Source organism: Dendropsophus ebraccatus, chromosome 5 (assembly GCF_027789765.1).
Source record: "Dendropsophus ebraccatus isolate aDenEbr1 chromosome 5, aDenEbr1.pat, whole genome shotgun sequence".
Lineage (NCBI taxonomy): Eukaryota > Metazoa > Chordata > Amphibia > Anura > Hylidae > Dendropsophus > Dendropsophus ebraccatus.
In genome coordinates this window covers 148146538-148170435 of record NC_091458.1, presented here as the reverse complement: position 1 = coordinate 148170435, position 23898 = coordinate 148146538, and the positions used below count along the sequence as shown (strand labels likewise).

At 43.3% G+C, this 23898-nt stretch overlaps 1 protein-coding gene across 1 annotated transcript in view; it reads left to right on the top strand.

The window, feature by feature from the left end:
* THEMIS2 (thymocyte selection associated family member 2) overlaps nt 1–23296 on the top strand; it is a 33246-nt gene extending 9950 nt beyond the window's left edge. Inside the window, exons 2-6 of the mRNA XM_069971574.1 lie at nt 2565–2705; nt 4604–5011; nt 10885–11957; nt 14782–14917; nt 20957–23296. Of these exons, the coding sequence (XP_069827675.1) occupies nt 2565–2705; nt 4604–5011; nt 10885–11957; nt 14782–14917; nt 20957–21024 (1826 nt within the window). The 3' untranslated portion in view covers nt 21025–23296. The remainder of the gene's footprint in view (nt 1–2564; nt 2706–4603; nt 5012–10884; nt 11958–14781; nt 14918–20956) is intronic.
* The last annotated feature ends 602 nt before the right edge of the window (nt 23297–23898 follow it).

The window sequence follows — 23898 nt, the reverse complement described above, 5'->3', positions numbered from 1 at the left end:
AACTAGGGACAGTTGGTTCGGTCTTATATCCATGTTTATCTTTGGTTTGTTGTCTTCTGATTTACTGCTGGTATGCATTTTTATACACAATACATACCATGCTTGCATATGGTTTCTTGCGACTGCCTTCTAGTCATACTATTCTGCTCTACTGTAAGTCCTAGGGGTATCTGAGTACTGGAAGCCACAGTTAGGACCCAACAAAGGCAACTGCTAAAGATCAGATCCAGTTCTGCTGTCTACAGACAAACTAACATCATTACACAAGAGACTGGCGAGAGGGTCATTGGCACCAAAAGTTCATAGGTGTGTTTGGGGGGCACCAAAAGCTCATTGATGTGTTTGGGAAGCAAAGAATACCCTGTCTGGTGTGATCCCTAAAATGGGATTCTATTGCACACACAAGTAAGTTGGTGCTAGGCATCATAATAAAATGGGAGAATACACAGTGCAGTGAACCCTGTCCATCACCAAAAGAGACTGTTAGCATTAGAACAACGCACAGAAAAAGGTGGTCTTGGCTAAAAAATAAAAAATTTTATATAATGTGGATGATTTGGTGCCTGTGAGTCAGTTACCCTGGGGAGAGATGGTAATAGTACAAACCAGGGGTCCCAAACATGCTGGCCATGGGGTTCATGTGACCCTTAAGGTTGACCTTTGTGACGTGGGGCAACAGAGCTTCCATGATCTCCCAGATCTTCGGATGACTGCCTCCCTTCACTTCATCGGCATCCTTAGAATGGACAACTGGGAGCTTTCAGTTCCCTGTTTCACCATTCACTCATAGGCTTCAGGCACTTCACTAGGACGCAATTCTATTCCTAGACAGTGCGGTGATATGACGTTATTACACCTGTACGGTAATCCTGTCCCTGTGGCTCTCCTGCAGCAAGACTAAAGAAAAAGGTGCTCCTAGGAAATGGAACTAGGTGAGTATTTGTTTCTCAATGGAGGCACCGCGGGCAGGGGGTTAGGGGGGATTATTAATCAATGAAGGTGCGGGGGGATTATTAATAAATGGAGGTCCGGGGGGATTAATAATGAATGGAGGTGCGAGGGCATTTTTACTGAAGAGACACATGGGGCATTATTACAATATGGGGCACAGGGGGCATAATTACTCAATGGAGGCACTATTACTGTAGGGAAACACAGGGGGCATTATTATTATATGGAGGCAATGGGGGAGATTTATCAAACATGGTGTAAAGTGAAAAAGGCTCAGTTGCCCCTAGCAACCAATCAGATTCCACCTTTCATTCCTCACAGACTCTTTGGAAAATGAAAGGTGGAATCTGATTGGTTGCTAGGGGCAACTGAGCCAGTTTCACTTTACACCATGTATGATAAATCTCCCCCATTGAGTGCATTATTACAGTATGGGGCAAATAATATAATTGATCAAAAATAATTTTATACTGTTTAGACAACTTACATTTTTTTATGTGGCTGAAAAATCCTCTCTAATTACTCCTCTCTGGGAGTGGACGGGTCTGCAGTGTCCTGAAGGGACCGCCCTGTAAGGTCCCTGGAGCGCCAAAGTCGTTAGGCCGGATTTCCACATTACATCGTCAGCCAATCCCTTCTCAGTGCTTCATGTACTGAGCATGTCTGGCCCAGCGATTACTCGGGAAATTACAGGATGGCCCCTCTGTGACACTGCAGGACCCCCCCCCCCCCCACACACACACACACTCCCAGAGAAGATTTTTTTACGCCAGCTATGACTACTTCCCCACTAAGGACCGCCCACATAAGGGTAATTTACATATTGCGTGTGAAATTTTTAAAGCTGTTTTTTTCCGGCCGATAAATGGAAGCTGATAGCGATCAATTATATGTTTGGAAACTGTTTGAAAACTATTGAGAAGTCCGTCAATGCCGTCTTAGTAGCACAAGGGGGATCTGCAGAATATTAGGCTGGTGGTTTTACTGTTATGGCCAATTATGGTAACTGCACTTAAGTGGAAACATTGGAGGGACATCATAAATGCATGGTGATTTCACAATTTTGGAGTTATGACGATAAAACGTTAACATTATATCTGTAATATGTATTGAGAAAGACATGACACATTTTAAAATGAAAAGATGGGCGCTGGTGTGGGACAGATTGTGGGTACAGAGCCGCTTTAAGAAGAGAGGCATTTCAATGGGGCGGATCGACGCAATAAACAAACTGCCTACTTTTCACATTAATTAAACTGAAGGGTTAACGAAAACAGCACTAAGGATAAAGGTAAGAAAATTACTTTCATTCTCTGTGTCCTCGGCCCTATGGGAACATAACAGCAAGCTAGGTCCCCTTAAAGGTTTTGTCTATTCGGGTGATCCAAGACCAGGAGATTCCAATATGTTTTTTGTTTATTTTTCAGTGCAGAATGAAAATGGTTGCAGTTCTTAAGATTATTGGTAGAAATGCAACAAATCTATAACAGACATGTTTCTTTATACCCATACTTGGCATCATAGCACAGTATTCAATGTTGGTGGGGAAAAAAAAAAAAGTGAACTAGCAAAAATAAATTATTCACATGATTTGACTATTTTTTTGTGAACAGGTTCCGTATATGATATCAGCGGCTCGGAGTGTTGTATGTCAACTGGAGATTTGATAAAAGTCGTTGATAAAGAGCTGCTGTCTGTCTGTCTTGAAAATGTACAAACAGGAAAGAAAAAGAGGCTGAAAAAAAAGTTTAAAGGTAAACGAGTCATATGTCTGGTGGTTTTAATGCCTTCTGAGGTTTTTTTCTTTTTTTTTTTGACACTTTCTCATTTAGTTTTATGAGACAATGCCAGAAGTTGATTCTGCCGCTGCACCCGCTCTCTGCTCCTGTGTCTCTTCTCCCCACCTGGTGCACATGCTGGCTCCTGCAAAGGGCCAGTGACCTTTAATTAGTCAATTCATTGCAGCCCTTCACTATAAATTCCAACACCTGCCATGGCGGAGTCCATCCTGCCTTGCAGTAGGCTCTGGCGAAGACCAGCAGCCCCTAAGACTACCAGTGGTCCAGAGAATCCACAACTGTGGTGGTTACACAATCCAACTGTATCCCTATGAACATTCAGAGAATTTATCATTTTGTATTCCTTTTATGCAAAAGCATTTGGTCCACTCTCTTATTTTTGCCATATATTTTACATGCTGTCAAACATTACAGTCAGCAAAGCCTTCTGCCCTCTAGCTGTTGCAAAACTACAATTCCTATCATGCCTTGACAGCTTAAAAATTCGTGACGTCACGAATCAGGTGTAATTCCTATGGAGTGTCCAGCAGGGGGCGCAGTATATGTAGAAGTCTATAGCATTGTATTGAAGTTTATGGAAGAGCATGTAATGTAAAAACTACCCTTTATTGATAGACTATGTTTATGGATGGGCTATGTTTATGGAATAATTTGGGAAGCAAGGACACGGGGATGTCGTCTGAGGGGGGGGGGGGGGCTTGGTGATGGGGATCTCCCTGGTTCTACTCCCCCATCATCTGTTCATACTATGAGGAGATGATGGTAGCAGTAGGAGTGTCTATCTGTCCCACTGCACCAAGCAGGGAGGAGGTAGTTAGATGCACTGGCACCTCTCTCCCTCCCTGCTCGGTGCCCTCCATTTGGGGAGCAAGTGTCCTTGCTCCCTAAATAATTCCATAAACATAGTCCATCAATAAAGGGTAGTTTTTACATTCCATATACTTCAATACAGTGCCATAGACTTCTACATATACCGCACCCCCTTCTGGACACTCCATAGAAATTGCACCTGATTCGTGACATCACGGTTTTTGAGAGAATTTGAAGACTCCCTGATCTACTAAATTAAGGGAAATAGCACTATATGTGCATTTCCTATAATTAATGTTCATTAGGAATTTGTCTAACTTTCCTTTAAGTTATCCTACCCTAATCAGTCCAGGTTTATGATGTCTTTTATCTCAAGCACACTTGATGCAACTAATGAAACGATTGATGCTTTAGGCAATACATGATGCGCAGATGTGAGCTCTCATGAGGAATTCTATTCTGGGGCTGACTAATTCTGTGGCCAGAAAATGACCTTTTGTTTAAAACAAGCTTTATGCTAAGCATACTTTAAAACGTACTCCGGCAAAAAAATAAACAACAACAACAACATATTTTCAAATCAACTGTTGTCAGATTCAGATTTGTAAATGATTATGTAAAAATCCCAAGCCTTCTAGTACTTATCAACTGCTGTATGTCCTGTAGGAAGTGGAATATTCTTCCCCGGTGCTCTCTGCTGCCACCTCTGCCTGTAACAGGGACTGTCCAGAGCAGAAGCAAATCCTCACAGAAAACCTCTCGTGCTCTGGACAGTTCCTGACATGGACAGAGGTGGCAGCAAAGAGCACTGTGTCGGACGGAAAAGAATACACCACCACATACAGCAGCTACTGGAAGACTTGAAAATTTTAAATAGAAGCCACCACCAATCAAATGCTGCACGCTCGGGTTTGGGCGACGCAAAATAGCAATAACCTTATATAATATCAAGCAATAATTTGATTATAAAAGAAACATATTTGTTCTCCCATCTTTAAAAGAAGTATATTCTAGTTTATAATCAAAGTCACTATGTATTACAGGCGTGTTTCAGGTCTGTGTGGACAACTGTATACATGACACCCTTGATGAGTTACATCAGAAGCTATCCTGTCATTCAAGCCGTTCATATTGGTTTACCTCTGCCTCAGATTTTACTGTGGGAGAACATGTCATCCAGAAGCTACTTCCAATTCAACTATTGTCTGCTGACAGAAACACAGCTTGTGGGGAATGTCGCATTTTCGAGGGTCCCCATTCATATAACATCAAAATTCCTTTATCAACAAAGGGACAATTTTATGAGTATGTAAGTGAAGAATTGTATACAACGGAGCAGATATTGCAAGACCCATGTTTAAGCAAACGCAACTTCACAGTTCAAAATTCAAACATTGGACCTGGAATATTTAAGCTTTGTCCGGAATATGAAATTAAAACAGTTATGCAAAGTAAGTCAAATAATAATAATAATAACAACAACAACAACAACAATAATAATAACAATATTTCGTTTATTTATCTTATCCGAGCTATTACTTATGAAAAGGAATGAGTTTTGTTGGTACCTACATATGTTTACCATTACAACGACTCTGTATTCACAATCTGCCCCCACAAACCGCTTGTACCGTCAGATAGCTGTTTTTAATCCAAGATCTGTCCTCGGGTCCATTAAGCTGGTGATGCAGTTATTGTTCTAAAAAACTCATTTTAAACTTGCAGCCCTGTGTCAAATTGGCGAGCCCTAGATATATCTGTGCCCTAGGATTGTGACCCCCTCCATCCCTCCTCCCCGCCCTCTTCATAAGTTTTCCTATTCATCACCTGTCAGAACACTGCATAGATGCCTTAACGATCCAGCTCATGTGCAGTGTTCACACAGGTGAGGAATAGGAGAAAATGTTCTAGGGACATTCCTAATAATGAGGAGGGACAGAGGGGTGTTGCAATCCAAGGGCATAGACACTCTAGGCCAGTGATTTTCAACCTTTTTTGAGCGGCGGCACACTTTTTATACTTAAAAAATTCCGGGGCACACCACCAACCAAAATGGCACAAAATGAAACTAAAACAGTACATATTATACATATAGTTAATAATATAGATTCTAAATGTATTTATACTTACTCAGTGTGAAACCTATGCCTGTTTTCTTCTCCCCCCTGTGCTTCTGTCCCCCATGCTTCTCTCCCCCATGCTTCTCTCCCCCATGCTTCTCTCCCCCATGCTTCTCTCCTCCATGCTTCTCTCCCCCATGCTTCTCTCCTCCATGCTTCTCTCCGCCATGCTTCTCTCCGCCATGCTTCTCTCCACCATGCTTCTCTCCACCATACTTTTCTCCACCATACTTCTCTCCTGTGCTTCTCTCCACCATACTTCTCCCCCCTACTTCTCTCCTGTGCTTCTCTCCACCATACTTCTCCCCCCTGCTTCTCTCCTGTGCTTCTCTCCACCATGCTTCTCTCCACCATACTTCTCCCCCCTGCTTCTCTCCACCATACTTCTCCCCCCTGCTTCTCTCCTGTGCTTCTCTCCCCCATGCTTCTCTCCTGTGCTTCTCTCCCCCCTGCTTCTCTCCACCATACTTCTCTCCCCCCTGCTTCTCTCCCCCAAACTTCTCTCCGCTGTTTCTCTCCCCCATCCCCAGGTTTCTCTCCCCCATGCTTCTCTCCCTGTCTCTCCCCCCCCTGTTTCTCCCCCATGCTTCTCTCCCCCATCCCCAGGTTTCTCTCCCCCATCCCCAGGTTCCTCTCCCCCATTGTTTTCTCCTGTTTCTCTCCCCCATCCCTAGGTTTCCCCCCCCCCCCCCCCTTCCTCCTCACCTCCTCTGAGATGGTCGCCGCTGCTGTCTGCCTCACCTACTGGACGCCCGTAGGGCCCGGACGTGCTCCTCCAATCAGCGGAGACAGGGTCTCCGCTGATTGGATAGGCGGACAGCAGCAGCGGGGCGATCTGCAGGGGCACCATAGTTTGGGAAACTTTCCCCGTGGCACACCTGACCATGTGTCGCGGCACACTGGTTGAAAATCACTGCTCTAGGCCACGCCAATTTGACACAGGGCTGCAAGTTTAAAAGTAGTTTTGTTAGCACAATAAATGCATCACCTGCAGAAAGGCCCTCAGGACAGATCTTGGATTAAAAGCAGCTATCTGAAGGTCCAAGTGGTTTTGGGGGGGGGGGGACAGATTGTGGGTACAGAGTCGATTTAATGACACGATGACAAAAATCACATCCTCTCTCCCACGCTTACTTCCCCTATCATGCTGGCATCCCCAAACATTTCCTGGTAACTCTTACCAAACCCCCTCTTACCCCTTCTAGCAATTTTTAGGCATCCTTACCTCACCTTCTAAGATCCGTAATGCTTTTATTTTTTTTTTATATACAGAGCCATATAGGCCTTGTTTTTTCTTTGTGGGAGCAATAGTACCTTTTAATAACACCCTTTATATTACCATAAAATATACTGCAAAACAGATTATTGTATGTGGGCTGAAATTAAAGGGAACCTGTCACCCCCCGTGCCGGAGTATAGGGGGCTGTAGCGGGGGGTCGGGAGCCAGTCACCCCGGCACGGGGGGTGACAGGTTCCCTTTAAAGGCAAAAAGCTACAGTTCTGCAACTTTTAAGGGATTTTGGGGGGACATTTATTAAAACTGGCATACGCCAGTCTCAAGTAAAGCCCTGATCCTTTTTCCCCTGCCGAATTTACTAAGAAGCGTACCCTCAAGCTGCCCTGCACTTGGCGCAGACATTGCAGGATTAGTTAACACCTGCTCGGGAGCTGGTAAAGATTGGTATAATGATTTACACCTGAGAGCGGGTGTAAACCATGATAAATCAGGTGCCCCTTGACATGCCCCCCTCCCCCCCTTCCAGGCCATCAGGCGATACAGCTGGCGCATGCCACAGGAAGGGGGCAAATCTGTCCCTTTTCCATGATGTATGCCAGGGGCGGATTTCAATAAATAATCTACAAAATAGCTTCGGCTGTCCAGGCATGATGGGAATTGTACTTTTGCAGCAGCTGGAAGTCCGAAGCGTCTCTATCCCTGCCCTAGGATCTATGATTGGTTATGAGGGTTATTAGTACCCAGGTGCATAACTTTACATTTATCCACATTGAACCTCATTTGCCAAGTGGACGCCCAAACACTCAGTGTGTCTAAGTCATCCTGTAAAATCTGCACATCTTCCATAGACTGTACTGTACTACAAAGCTTGGTGTCATCTGCAAAGATAGAAACATTGCTGTTAATTCCTTCCAGAAGGGGGCCCCAGTACTAAACCTTGGGGTACATCACTTATAACCGGGGGCCATTCAGAGAGAAATTATTAACCACCACTCTCTGAGTACGGTCATTAACCCATTAAGGACACATTTTGTATGTTCATTTTTGCATCTTTGTTTTTTCCTCCTTGCCTTCTAAGAGCTATAGCGCTTTCAATTCTCTATCTACGACTATGACTTTTTTTACACGTTTTTTCAGGAACGTGTACTTTGTAATGGTGCCTTTCAATCTACCATATATCAACTTTTAGGAACTTCTGGTGATGTTTTCTTTAATTCTCCATTTTACCAATCACTTTTTAAAATATTATAATCTTGCAGTTTTCATTCTCGCAACTAAGCCTAATAATAGCCTGACACTTCCTGTTATTTAGCAATATTTTTTAACCCTCTCCCGCCGCTGCACTGTTAATTTACATTGCTGCAGTCTATGCCTAAAGCTACATAAATATTAAAGTTTCTGTCCCTTAAGCATGCCTCCTTGAAAACTTCAGGAAAAGTGCCTCCCGTACTGCAGGAAATGTTCAGTCCTCTGCCATTCTATAAGAATCTATTAGTCCCAGGTGTCCTCCTGCCTCTTACCTGCTGACCGGAACCGACTCTGAAGCTTCTATACCCATCTCTGAAGTGACAGGCAGCTCAGCTTATCACTGGCTACAGCTCTGTCCCATCTCGTTCAGTGATTGGCTGAGCAGCCTGTCACTTCAGAGATGGGTACAGAAGCTTCAGAGGCAGCTCCGGTCAGCTGGATAGAAACATAAGGACACTAGGAAGCATGGGCAGGTAAGTAAATTTGTTTTTTATTTACTATATAAAGTAAGGGAATTAGGGACATCGTTATCCCCTTCACATCAGCAATCCGTATATATACGTTCCTACTGCACATACCGCGTGCCGTAGGAATGTATATATATACGTTCCTGACTGAAGTGGCTGTAGATGTGTGCAGAACCGTTGCAATGAGAGCGGTCCCGCACACATCAGCGATCCCGCAGCTGCTTGTCATTAACCCCTTAAACACTGCGATCTATAGCGATCATGGCGTTTAAGGTACTCAGTGACAGGACAAGCTGTCACTGAGTGATCGGGACTCCCGGGGCTGCGGGAGTCCCAATCACTTATGCAGATAGGCGGGAGTAATTCACTTACCTCCATCCTGTCGGTTCAGCCATGTATGGATAGAGTCTGCTCTTAGGTAGGCTCAATGCATAGATCACCGATAACACTGATCTATGCTATGCTATGGCATAGCATAGATCAGTATATGCAATCTATTAATTGCATGTTTTAAAGTGAAAGTGTAAAAAAAAGGTTTTAAAAGTATTAAAAAAAACCTTATAACCCCCCAATAAAAGTTTAAAATACCTCCTTGCCCATTATAAAAATTAAAATATTTAAAAACTAAAAAAAACATATATATCGTAGCATGTGAAATTGTCCAATCTATTAAAATATTGCATTATTGTTCCTGCACAGTGAACCGCATTAACGAAAAAAAAAAAAAACACCAGGATTGCTGATTTTTAAAAAATTATATATCAGAAAAAGATTAATAAAAAGCGATTCAAATTTTTCTGTTACACTAATATGATGTTAATAAAAACTAGAACATGGCGCAAAATATGACACCCCAACCAGCCCTGTAGGCGGTAAAATAAAAGCGCTATGGCTCGTAGAAGGTGTGGGGGGGGGGAACATTGCATTAATTTGACCCGGGCATCAATGGCCTCGGTCTTGAAGGGGTTAAGGATGTCTAAGCAGCCCTTGATGCACGAATGTCGAGCCATGTAATAATAGGCTCTGTAGGCCATACTAATCTAGCAGATAGGCGCTCGCTTATCTGGCATATCGGTCATCTAATACGACTCTAAGGTTAGATGTGAAAGTTATTTAAATGACAGTAATCCTTTACATACAGTTAGGGACAGAAGGTCAGACAATATGGCTTTACTATTATAATGTACAAGAAAACAGGGCAAAAAAAATTCAGCAAAGGAAATGCAGGTGATGCATGGCCTTTAAAGTGACTCTGTACCCACAATCTGACAACCCCCCCCCCCCAAACCACTTGTACCTTCGGATAGCTGCTTTTAATCTATGATCTGTCCTGGCATCCGTTTGGCAGGTGATGCAGTTATTGTCCTAAAAAATAAATTTTAAAATTGCAACCCGTGCTAAACGAGAGTATCTGTGTCCTAACTTTGCACCACCCCTCAGTTCCTCCTCCCCTCCCTCTCAATCATTAGGAATGCCATTGAAACATTTTCTACATGCTGAACATGTGCTTAACGATCCAGCCCATGTGCCGGGCTGACACAGCTGATGAATAGAAGGCAATCTGCCTGGAGCATTCCTAATGATGAGGAGGGTGGGGAGGAGGGAAGAGAGGTTGTGCCAGCCTAATGCATACGCAATGTAAGCCCAGACCATTGGGCACGGGGCTGCCAGTTTAAAAGTTGTTTTTCAGGATAATAACTGCATCACCTGCCGAATGGACCCCAGGACAGACCTTGGATTAAAAGCAGCTATCCGAAGGTACAAGCGGTTTGGGGGGGTCAGATTGTGGGTACAGAATCACTTTAGGTGTCAGGATTTAGGATATGGTAACACTGAGGGATAGGCGAGGAATTTCGAGTGGAACCTGCACTTAATTTTACACGTATTCCACTTAAAATTCCGCCCGTACAATTTGTACAGAGCAATGCCCCATTGTGTTCAATGGGATTTCCACTCTGTTGTTCACACTGCAGAATTTACGCCCTGAATGTTCCACCGTGGATTTACTTTCCGCCCAAAGAATTGACATGTCAGCTAGAGAAATCCCATAGAAGTCATTAGGGCTTTGAATTTCATCTTCCCGCTCGCATTCTGCTCAAATTCCACTCCAAGTCCGCTTGAATTCCGCCAAAGCTGAAAAAGAGAAAATTTCAAGCAGAAAACTCTCCTCTTCAATCCCTCGCCTATTCCTCAGTGTAAACATACCCTAAGTAAGGTCCCATTCAACTGACATGTGTATTTCTCCCTCATAGTGAGAAAAGGATTCGTGAAGATGCCATCAAGTCTAGAAGTTGATGTTGTCGACATCACCGACCACTGTGGAAACATCACATTCATCCAGCCTTTGTCTTTGACTGATATTTTTGATAACCATCAGACATTTCCTGTTGTAGCAGAAGTTCTGGATGCGGCAGAAGTTCACCATTTGGTAAAACATGACACTCTACAAAAAGGACAGAAAATTATAATTTACAAAAAAATGGTGTCAAAAAAAGTTCTTGCCATAGGCTTTAAAGGAAGAATCTCAAAATTTTTTTACATACATGACTCATACCAAGGTAAATTTCGGCAAAGACCAAGAGAGTTTGCCTCCATCTTTGAGCTGTGGACCAAAGCCCTAGAAGGTACTAAACTTAAAGTTGTGGTGACCCAGGATTGTGATAGTCGTGATGAAAACTTCCCTTCTCTTTGTATTGGAGATCATTTACAGGTTTTATACCATACAAAAACCACCTTAACTACCCCAATGGGACCACAAGAATCTGATGTCCTAGTCTGCAACAAAGGCACAACAGATGATGAAGAGGATGATGATGACGATGATGATAAAGCGGAAGAAATAATGCTCCCTATCCATATGGAAGGGCGTTTTGTGGAAGAAGTTAAAGATTCTAAAAAACACAGTCTTTCGAATATTATCAAGAAACTGACAGTTCCTTGTGAAGTTAAAGTTGTAATGAAAGACAAATCTTTAGCCAATGATCCTTTGGCATCGCTTTCTTCTATTAGGCTAGAGGAGACTATGGAAGAGCCTGCGTTATTTGCCTCTTTGTATGACAACGCTTCGGAGTGCTTTGAGTTGCCAATTAAATACTTTAACATTTCTGTTGTATTATTGGAGGATACAGTCTTATCACCCGCTGAGCTGACTAATTCCACAAAAGTGGAAGAACTTACAGAGAGCTTCTATTACAACCTGAGAAAAGACCTGCCAAGCCATCAAGTTCCTCCTCCTAGACCACCAAAGAGAGAAGAGAAAGCTAAGGAAAAAGTCCTGTGCAAAAAGCCTGAAGAGACAAAAACAACACTCCCTCCTAAAATAAAGGTACCGTAATGTCACAGTAACGTATGATTAGTAAGCATTTTAAAGTGGTATTCTGGTATTCCATACTTGTTATTATCTTTTCAGTTTCCTCCACGCAGTTCTAAGCCTGCTGCTTTCTGCTGAAGACTCAGAAAGTTGGTGTGAGCTGTTCTCTCTGTCTCCTCCTCCTCTCTCCCTTGGGAGATGGCTGTCTCTGCACTCTGTAATGCAAAGACGGTTAAGCTGAGGTCAAGTTGCTGGTGACCCCACTGTGATGAACTCTCCTAGCATCACAAAGTACAGTGACAGCCAGCTAGGGACACTGTTTACATGAGCCGTCACAGAAGGGAATGGGGAAGAGGGAGGTCAGAGCTGAGATGGAGTGAACAGCTCACATATAGTTTTCTGTGTCTTCAGCGAAAAGCAGCAGTATCAGCACTAGGACAAGGAGAATGAAAAGATAATAACAAGTAAATAAAAAATAAATTGTTAGTCTCCTGGAGGGGGAATGATTCAACATGCATTTTAGTCAAATGGAATACCCTTTTAACGCCACAGATATTTTAACAATTTTTGTTTTATGAAAACAAATGAAAAATCTAAATTTTTTCATAGCTATGCCCTTTCAGTGTGCAATATGTTGTGCTAAACTTTTGCTACTGGATGAGATTACGGACAATCTGGGGAGATTACAGGCAATCTAGGGTGTTTACGGGCAATCTGGGGTGGTGACGGGTAATCTGGGGTGGTTACAGGTAATCTGGGGTGGTTATGGGTAATCTGGGGTGGTTACGGGTAATCTGGGGTGGTTACAGGTAATCTGGGGTGGTTACAAGTGATCCAGGGTGGTTACGGGTAATCCAGGCCACTTGACTTTGGTGACAGGCGTAAAAAAGTGCCGGCACCATTTGGAACAAGCGATCAGCGGTATATAGTATATACCGCTGATCACTTGTACTTGGACCACACCGGGTGGTCACCGATCATTGCCCCATGCTCTCCGCCACCTCCGGTGGTGGGGAGAATGAAGCTTTGATCATTTTTAGGAATCCATCACTGTGAACAGAGTCTGTTCACAGAGATGGCGGCGGCCATCTTGGATCAGATGGCCGCCCTGGGAGGGGAGGGTCAGTGACCAGGTCACTAGGGTTAATTCTGGGGACAGGGGGGGACATGTTCTCATCTCCTCTCACTGTGGATTCACGGTGAGAAGAGATGAAAGCGTTCAGCTGCGCTGGCAATGTCTGTTACCGGGGGCCGCCGTTATACTGGTAATAACAGCGATCGCCAGTGAGGGAACTGGCCGGGACTGACCCCACACTCTGCCCCAACCCCTCAGCGACCTCCGGTAGCTGAGAGGAGGGGGCTGCGGGCATTACTAGCCCCGCTGCACTATTCTGCACCATCGCCATACAGAGCTGATGGCAGCAGAATAGAGCCCATTAGTGATCGCCGTAAAAATCCTTATCGGCGGTCACTAATAACATAATACATGTATTCTCCGGGTCACTACGGTTACGGCGATACCACATTTGTATAGGTTTTTTTAACTATTATCACTTTGGCGCAATACAAACTATCTTCCTAGCAAAAACCCACAAAAACTGTCCCTGCATTGCAAGATCCATAGCGTTCTCATCTTTTGCGCTACAGAGCAGGTTTTGGGCTTATTTTTTGCAGGAAGATCTGTAGTTTCTATTGATACCAAGTTTTATATGTATATGACTTTTTGATTTCTTTTATGACGTATTTTCTAAAGTGGATTGATAAAATACAGCTATTCTGGTACTGTTTTTTTTATTTTTTTTTACAGCGTGTGTCGTGCAATATAATTATTGATATAGTATTATAGATTGGGTCGTTACGGACGTGGCGATACCAAATATGTATATGATTTGCGTTTTGATCACTTTTATGTCACGTTTTATTGGGTATGGGGAATGTAATGCATCTTTATTATTGGGGGGGGCTGGTGGGGGCTGTGTTGTGTTTGGTGCCCCTTTTTTTTACTTTTACACTAGTGTACATTACTGTACACTAGTGTAAAATATTTAGATCATTGATACAATACATTGCAGTACCTGATGTACTGCAGTGTATTGTATCATGCCTCATGCTGACAGGCAATAGCCACGGCCACCCCTGTCAGCATCAGGCATCTCCATGGAGACCCCGGGGACCTTCATTAGGACCCCGGGACCACCATGGAGACATCGGGACCCCGGACGGCGCCGCGGGACATCGCGATCATGTAAGTGGACCTGCGGCGCCGACCGGGATCCACCGGGACCCGTTAGACGCCGCTGTCACGCTTTGACAGCGGCATTTAACGGGTTAAACTGCCCGGAGCGGCAGGCGTACGCATCGGAATAAAGCCCATTAGTGGCCGCCGTGAATATGCGTGCGGCGGTCACTAAGGGGTTAAACAGCTCAGGGGGGGCTCTCTAAGTTGTCAGGTCCACTCTTTCTGCTTACAGCCTGCACAGCTCTCACTTGCCTCTCTCTCTTTTCCTCTGATCAAACTAAAGAAGATAGAAGGAAGCAGCCTGTGAAGTTGATGCAAGGGCAGGGATGGGCACTCAGGGAGAGTGGGTAGAGCCCCGTAGATAGTAGAGGGGGAGAGTACGGGCCTACAGACTGTAGCAAGGTGAAAACAATGGCCCCATTGTTTTGCAAGGGACCATTCTTTTTTTTTAACAAGCAATTTATTGCAGTGCCAGCAGCAAAGAGCCACTTTCTGTGTATCACTTGGCCAAGGCCCCTGATGGCAGTACCGCCAGTACTGCCCTGATTGTACATTTGGCATTGTAATTTCTTTAGTTTTCTTTTCTTTGTCCTATTGCAGAAATCAGAAACCTTCCATTCTGATGTTGTCCATCATAAGGTGTCTCTAGATGGAAGTAAAAAAATCAGTGAGATATGCAGTGTGGAAAACAACATGTATAGTACAACACCAAAAAGAAATACAACTTCCAATGAAGGTCAGTTATTGTGCAAATAAAATAGTTATCGATCATTAATTCTTCTAATATTTTGAGACTATGTTTTATCAAACCGTTTTTCTTATGTACTCCAATTAGCCATAACATTAAAGGGGTAGTTTAGCGGGAAAAAAAGAACATTCTTTCAAATCAACTGACATCAGAAAGTGCCAGAGATTTGTAATTTACTTCTATAAAAAAATAATAATAATAATAATTTTTTAATATAAGTTTTTTTTTTAATGTATAATGTCTACTCCCTGAAAGTCCTGGATAAACATTAAGTTACATAATTGAAAATAAATGCAGGAATTACTGGTGCAAAACAGCAGTAATTTACTTCTATTTAAAAATCTCCAGTCTTCCATTACTTATCAACTGCTGCATGTCCTGCAGGAAGTGGTGTATTCTTTTCAGGCTGACACAGTGCTCTCTGCTGCCACCTCTGTCCATGTCAGGAACTGTCCAGAGCAGGAGAGGTTTTCTATGAGGATTTGCTACTGCACTGGAAAGTTCCTGACATTGACACACTGCTGCCATCTCTGTCTGACTGGAAAGAATGCACCACTTCCTGCAGGACATACAGCAGCTGAAAAATACTGGAAGACTGAAAATTTTTAAATAGAGGTAATGTACAAATCTATATAACTTTCTGACGCCAGTTGATTTGAAAGAATATTTTTTTACTGTTGTACCCCTTTAACTCCTTTTATTGAGAATAATACAAGTAAGAAAACTACAGATGAGAATATGCAAATATAGCATTAAAAACACACACACATAATATGCTAATATTGTGTTGCCTTCCAATGATTGGCAAAACTTTTAAACCATACGGTATGTAGGTGGCTGCAGGGAGAGCAATGTTTGCTTATTGACATGCCATGTCAGCCAATGCTATGTAGAGGGCTGCCACCTCTCTCCATGTCAGGAACTGTCCAGAGCAGTAGCAAACCCCCATAGAAAACCTCTCCTGCAATAATGGTTTTCTATGGGGATTTGCTACAGCTCTGGACAGTTCCTGACATTGACTCACTGCTCTCTGCTGCCACCTCTGTTTGACTGGAATGAATACACCACTTCCTGCAGGACATACAGAAGCTGATAAGTACTGGATGACTTGAGATTTTTTAATAGAAGTAAATTACAAATCTCTGGCACCAGTTGATTTGAAAGAATTTTTTTTTACAGAATCTGTTGGCGCTATACAATTAAATATTATTATTATTATTATTAATAATAATAACTACCCCTTTAAGGAGTACCTGTCATTATAAAATAAAAACTTTTAAAATGTCATTAGGCATGTCAAAAGCTACTGATGGCAGTGGGTCTCATTGCTGAGCCCCACTGTGATATGAAGATACAGTCAGCGATAGAGTGTGGTGGTTGTGTACTCGACTCCCCAGTCACACTTAAGTGTGGCCTTATTCACTCGTCCATATGTTTTCCTGGATGAAAATCTGGATCCTCTATTTTTAATCAGCAATCCGCAAAAAATCATCCGTTTTGCATCCGTGTTGTGTTCCGTATTTTTATCCGTTTTTTTGCGGATCCACAAAAAAAGGTGTAGTGAAGAAAAAATAAGGGATGGCAAAAATGATGTCAGTAGCTGTTCCAACCCACCAAAAAAGGTCACCTGGTCGTCTGGGGGTCATTCTACAGTCATTTCTATCTGGCAGGAGGAGCTTGGCGATGTCACAAAAAAAACGGATCCGTGACAGGGATGGTTTTGCGTATTTCAATGTACTTTCCGCATATTTTGTGCTCTTTATAGACTTCTATTGGGGTGTCTGTTCCGTAATTACGGACCATGTTACAACATGTCCGTTTTTTTTGGTCACGGATTGCAGATCCGCAAAAAAACTGGATATATGAATAGCACCATTGAAAATGTTGGGTTGTAATGGATTCCGTTTTTCCTGGTCCGGGAAAACGGATAAAAAATACTGATGTGTGAATTAGGCCTTACTCCTTGGCCTCATAGACTACTGAAGCAAAAGTGTTGGAATTAGCAAGTGGCTGGGAGTAAGACGCTGTATCTTTACATTGCAGTGCATTGCTGCTGAGACCCACTGTGAGCAATTACTTTTGACATGACTGGTGACACGTTAAATGTTTTTTTTTACTATCACAGCAACTTCTTAACCCTCTCATGACCAGGGCACTTTTTGTTTGTGCATTTTTGTTTTTTTCTTAAAAGGCCATAATGCTTGCATTTTTTCACCTACAGACCCACATGAGCCCTTATTTTTTGTGAAACCAATTGTTCTTTGCAATGACAGACTTCATTTTTCCATAAAACATGCAGTGAAACATTAGTAGTAATTAGTACTAATCTTACATGCACTCAACCAGTACCAATGTGTATTACGTACTGGGGGGAGTAATGGATGATGGTGCCCTCTGTCATGGTGTCCCACCACGGGTGTTACTGATTTATACACCCCTCGCAAAAGTCTGTACTTCAAGTAACTGTGGTTATGAAGCAGTACCTAAGTTTTACCATAAGATGTCACCATTGTATGTAACAGTACTAATTTTTTGCACACCTGCAGGTAACCAAGGGGTTATTGTTTATTGTGATCTGTACACCAATGAGGACCTTCTCTTCTTCTCTATCTATCTCTAAGCTCCTTTCTTCTGTGCTTTTCTTCTCCTCCACTCACAGAGGATATTACACCACCTGTAGGAAGTTGTCACATGGGGAGAGGAAGCATACACCCACTCTTAGGGCCCTTTTCCACTGGACGATTATCGTTTGCATAATCGTTAACGATTAACAATCTCAAACGACCACTATTGCGAAAGACCTGAAAACGTTCACTCATTTCCATGGAACGATAATCGTTACTTATGATTACTTATGCGATCGTTTCTTCTTCGCTATTTATTCGCTATTGCGTTCGTATCTATTGCGAACGACCGAACGATGTCTTATTCAATGCGAACGATTTGCGAACAAGCAACGATAAAAATAGGTCCAGGTCTTATAAAGCGATTAACGATTTCTCGTTCGGTCATTAATCTTAAACTGCATTTCAACCGAACATTTATAGTTTAGATTCGAACGATTTAACGATAATCTGAACGATAATCGTCCGGTGGAATAGGGCTCTTAGTCAGTATTCCACCAACAGATCTGACGACAGATTATCTGCCAAAGATTTGAAGCCAAACCCTGGAACAGACTATAAACAGAGAACAGGTCATAAAGGAAAGACTGAGATTTCTCCTCTTTTCAAATCCACTCCTGGGTTTGGCTTCAGATCTTTGGCAGATAATCTGTTGTCAGATCTGTTGGTGGAATAGGGTCTTTAGTCTGGTTGTTGAGCAGAGAAGATGCAAAACGAGTTGGTCTCTGCTGTAGTCCAGCTGGGTGGTATAGCGACAAAGGTCGAAACACGGGCACAAGTGAATGTCTACTTTCAAGTCTTCAGTATTCTACTTCTTCTTCTTCTAAAGTTCCGGTGGAGCACATTTCTACCTTGGGTTGGGACTCTCACGACACACTCCTCTCTACTACTCTAAACCTGCAGTACAAACTCCTCTCTGCTGTCAAAACACTGGAGGGAGCTGAGGGAGACTGTGATCTGTGTCATACCTGTCCTCCATCTCTTTAGTGGACGATGTGTTTTGGTGCTAAAAATTATGGCTTTCCAGGAAGGCGACCGTCATTTTTCCATTGTGGGAACATAGCCTATAACTGTACAGCCTAATAGGGCTCCTGGTGAAGATATTATCCTACCATTGTGAATGCAGACTCCATACAGCTTTGGGCTGGGTTCACACTATGTATATTTCAGTCAGTATTGTGGTCCTCATATTGCAACCAAAACCAGGACAGGATTAAAAACACAGAAAGGCTCTGTTCACACAATGTTGAAATTGAGTGGATGGCCGCCATTTAATGGCAAATATTTGCTGTTATTTTAGAACAACGGCTGTTGTATTGAAATAATGGCCGTTATTTACTGTTATATGGCGGCCATCCACTCAATTTCAACATTATGGGGGAGATTTATCAAAGGGTGTAAAATGTAGACTGGTGCAAACTACCCACAGAAACCAATCACAGCTCAGCTTTAGGCAGTGCTGAAAGGAAAGCTGAGCTGTGATTGGTTGCTGTGGGCAGTTTGCACCAGTCTAAATTTTACACCCTTTGATAAATCTCCCCTTATGTGAACAGATCCTTTCTGTGTTTTCAATCCACTCCTGGTTTTGGTTGCAATATGAGGACCACAATACTGACTGAAGTATACGTAGCGTGAACGCAGCCTTGAAGTGGATACATTTGGTATGTGTTGGTCTTGGTGTGTCAAAATTGCAATAGGTCTTGCTATGAATGGAGGGGCATCAGACAAAACAGATGGTAAAAAGAGCATCTGATGAATGGCATATACACTCACCGGCCCCTTTATTAGGTACACCATGCTAGTAACGGGTTGGACCCCCTTTTGCCTTCAGAACTGCCTCAATTCTTGGTGGCATAGATACAACAAGGTGCTGGAAGCTTCCTCAGAGATTTTGGTCCATATTGACATGATGGCATCACACAGTTGCCGCAGATTTGTCGGCTGCACATCCATGATGCGAATCTCCTGTTCCACCACATCCCAAAGATGCTCTATTGGATTGAGATCTGGTGACTGTGGAGGCCATTTGAGTACAGTGACCTCATTGTCATGTTCAAGAAACCAGTCTGAGATGATTCTAGCTTTATGACATGGCGCATTATCCTGCTGAAAGTAGCCATCAGATGTTGGGTACATTGTGGTCATAAAGGGATGGACATGGTCAGCAACAATACTCAGGTAGGCTGTGGCGTTGCAACGATGCTCAATTGGTACGAAGGGGCCCAAAGAGTGCCAAGAAAATATTCCCCACACCATGACACCACCACCACCAGCCTGAACCGTTGATACAAGGCAGGATGGATCCATGCTTTCATGTTGTTGATGCCAAATTCTGACCCTACCATCCGAATGTCGCAGCAGAAATCGAGACTCATCAGACCAGGCAACGTTTTTCCAATCTTCTACTGTCCAATTTCGATGAGCTTGTGCAAATTGTAGCCTCAGTTTCCTGTTCTTAGCTGAAAGGAGTGGCACCCGGTGTGGTCTTCTGCTGCTGTAGCCCATCTGCCTCAAAGTTGGCCGTACTGTGCGTTCAGAGATGCTCTTCTGCCTACCTTGGTTGTAACGGTTGGCTATTCGAGTCACTGTTGCCTTTCTATCAGCTCGAACCAGTCTGCCCATTCTCCTCTGACCTCTGGCATCAACAAGGCATTTCCGCCCACAGAACTGGATATTTTTTCTTTTTCGGACCATTCTCTGTAAACCCTAGAGATGGTTGTGCGTGAAAATCCCAGTAGATCAGCAGTTTCTGAAATACTCAGACCAGCCCTTCTGGCACCAACAACCATGCCACGTTCATAGGCACTCAAAGCACCTTTCTTCCCCATACTGATGCTCGGTTTGAACTGCAGGAGATTGTCTTGACCATGTCTACATGCCTAAATGCACTGAGTTGCCGCCATGTGATTGGCTGATTAGAAATTAAGTGGTAACATGCAGTTGGACAGGTGTACCTAATAAAGTGGCTGGTGAGTGTGTATATATATATATATATATATATATGTAAATAAACAATGGTGCTACACGGGAGATGAAAATAAGGAATGTAAAATAATCATTAAAATAATTAACTGGCCACTTGGCCAGTCATTGACTGGGGCGGGACGCCGTTCCAGTCACTGATTGGCCAAGCAGGATGTCATTACAATTTGGAAGTAAATGCCTTCTGGCGGGGGTCCCGGGTTAGTCAGATGGCAGATTGCGGGCACAAGGAGAGGTAGGTTAGTGCAGTTTGTTGTTTTACCCCTGTGCCCTGGCATTTAAAAAAAAATCCTGAGGCTGGACTTCTCCTTTAAGTGTTGCTTTCTCTTGTTTCTGGATTATATACTAGCCAATTTTTTTATGTGGTCTTGCCTGATGATATATTTTTATTAAAAATACACTTTCTACACTTTTTATACAGGTACTGACTCTGACGACGGCTATGAGCAAGTGGCCGAAGAAATATGTCATTTAAAAGTGAATTCGTGACAACAACCGTATTCATCATTAGACTGGAGGTTCATCCACTATCTGTACTGAGCCTTTTCATATCTGCCTTCAATTGAACTGCAAACCTTTAAATTACTATTACTATACACATTTAGTGTGACCCTAGCGGAAAGTTATTGGCTCCAAACTCGGGGAAAGGGCTATTTCTATTATTAGTTGAGGCCCAGTGAACGACCTACTGGTAACTTTTAAGATAAATATGTATGTTGTAACATTGCATTACTAAGAAAATTACGGTCACAAATGCATTCGCAAAATATTACCTGTACAATAGGTAAAGAGCAAGGGGGTTAGTACTTGCACTTGCTGACAGCAGCTCCCTGTGTGCCCCATAGAGCTAAAATTTGGAGACTCCCCTTCTCCAGGCTGTTCACAGCAGAGTCTTTCAGCAGCACAAGTATACAATGAATAGTGGGAGATGTCTCCTCTATTCAAATCCATTCCTGGCTTTGGCTTCAAATCATTGGCAGTTAATCTGTCACATAATCTTTCTGTGTAAATGGACCCTTACATGCCACAATTAGTCAATCCTTGTATTGTTTGTGCAGCCATGGAACCTGACAGCAAAGATAGCACAAGCAGTGTATTACTGTATAATCCAGCACTGTCAGCTCTCCTGCGGCTCTCTGTCCGCTGCTATAACTAAAGGCTGCCATCCCAACTCCTCCAAAATGAATGACAGCCGGAGGAGGCGGCCTGAAAACACAGTAGCGGCTGGAGAGCAGTTATGGTTGCAAAATTACGTGCATCCTAGGAGATTGTCATCACATTGCTTTGCTGATGTTGCACTGTGTGTGATTACCATCATACAATGCCTAAAAATACTTTCATGCTGGTTTCACACATGGCAGTCTTTTGGAAAACTGCCACTGCAATTTGTGAGCCAAAGCCAGGAGTGGATCCGGCAGGTAGGAGACATATAAGTGCCGCCTTTATTTTACCCATTATTTTGAATCCACTTTGTTCCACTTGAATTTGGTTGCGGTGAGGTGGTGATACAGCAAGGTGGGCTGGGGTTCACTTGGGCACTTGTCACTGTAGTCCGGAGTGGCATTAAAACCCACCCCTGGACACAGGGGCACTGCGCTTGAAGAAGAGGGTAGCCCAAGTGTAGGTGCAGGTGCAGCCACACAAAAACGAGACAGCACTTAACCAAGATGACACTTTAGTAGAGATAAATTCAGTGCAATACAACTCAAAAACAGCGGGGGTGACAACTTCTGCGAGGAGGTGTCGGTGACAGAGAGTAAAGAATAGGTGGAAGAAGTAGAAGTAGCTTTTAGGAAATGTAAGGACAGTCTTGGGGGCCTCGTCCAGGTAGTACGAGCCCCAGGCCTTTACCACTGGGTGAAGCAGACGTTCCAAGGTTCCCCGGAAATCGATGTGCATTAGGATGTGTCAGCTTCCTGCTATTTATCCTACTGGGGGTCAGTTCCTTGCTGTGGTAACTGCCTTGACTGTTGAAGAGAAGGATCCCTGGCATGGACAAGGGAGAACCCAGAGGACGGTTACCCCTTTTGGAGTTTAGCACAGCATGCTGAAACACTTGCGGCAGCAGAAGAAATCTCGCTCTAGTGTGTCTCAGAGTCTCCACACTACTACTGACAAAAGACTTCCCACGAGGGACTGACCTCCTTTTTATAGGGGCAACTGAGCTTCTCTGTGATTGGTGGGAAATACTGAGGAGAGAAGAGAGAAGTGTAATGGAAGGAAAAGTGAGGGGAAAACATCTGCATCTGTGATTGGAAAATATAACAACACATGACAATAAAACTTAACTCATTTCTCTCATTTAGCTGTGCTTCATAAAAAAAAACATATAAGTACAAAACAAAGAGTGACACCTAGCAGGGAAACACATAACACCTTCAACACTGTGACTGCCCAAGAGTGTGCTGCAACCTCTTCATTGTTTTTGTAGGGCTTTACTCTGCTTTTTACTTGCACACACGCTTTACTTTTTGGACTAGCTGTGCTTAGATATTGCAGGTTTTTCCCACTTGAACAAGGAAATAAATTTCTCACTGATGCTTAAAAAGAAGTGTGTGCAAGTGTATACTATGATGAATTTCAGGTGGCGCAGTGTGTATTATAATAAATTTTAGAGGGTACAGTGTGTATTATAACAAATTTCCCAGGTCACGGTTTGGGCTTGTGTCAATGAGTTTGGAGTAAGAGCCATATTACACGAGATGATTTCTTTATGTAAGCGAGCATCGGTCTGCTAGATCAACACTCACTGAGAAGACTCGATAATCGTGCAGTAAGAGCTGTACAAATATATATTGTTAGTGATGTCTGTGCAGCCCTTGCTGTGTATATTGAATTTTTTTTCGTTTTTTACTTACCTTCCCACGCTCCCTGGTGTCTTCCTGCCTGTTCCCCGATCATTGCCCATCGCTGGCCCTTCTGATGCTAAAGTGACAGGCCGCTCTGCAAATTTCTGGCCAATATAAGACAGTGCCGCGGTCAGTGATTGGCTAAGCAGCCAGTCACTGCACAGACCGTTTCAAATATGCCAGCGGCAGTTGTGGTAAATTTATGAGTTTACTTTGTGGCCGGGTTCACATGGTGTATGACATCGGCCATTCTGTGACAGTGTCACATCCCAGTCAGTACTGCAGTACCAGCCGGATTAAACTAATTTCTTCTGACTTGGAATGCGGATGCGTTCCGGTGCTCGCATTTCAAATCACAATAGCTGACAATGTAAAGTGTACCCAGAGCAAGACTTTACATTGTCTAGTCTGTCAGTCTTGTGTGCGCCACTATTCAATAAATGGCGGCCACACAAAACTGACAAGTCAGTTTTTTGTGCGGCCGCTTGGAATCCAGGCTGGAGTGTATACAGTG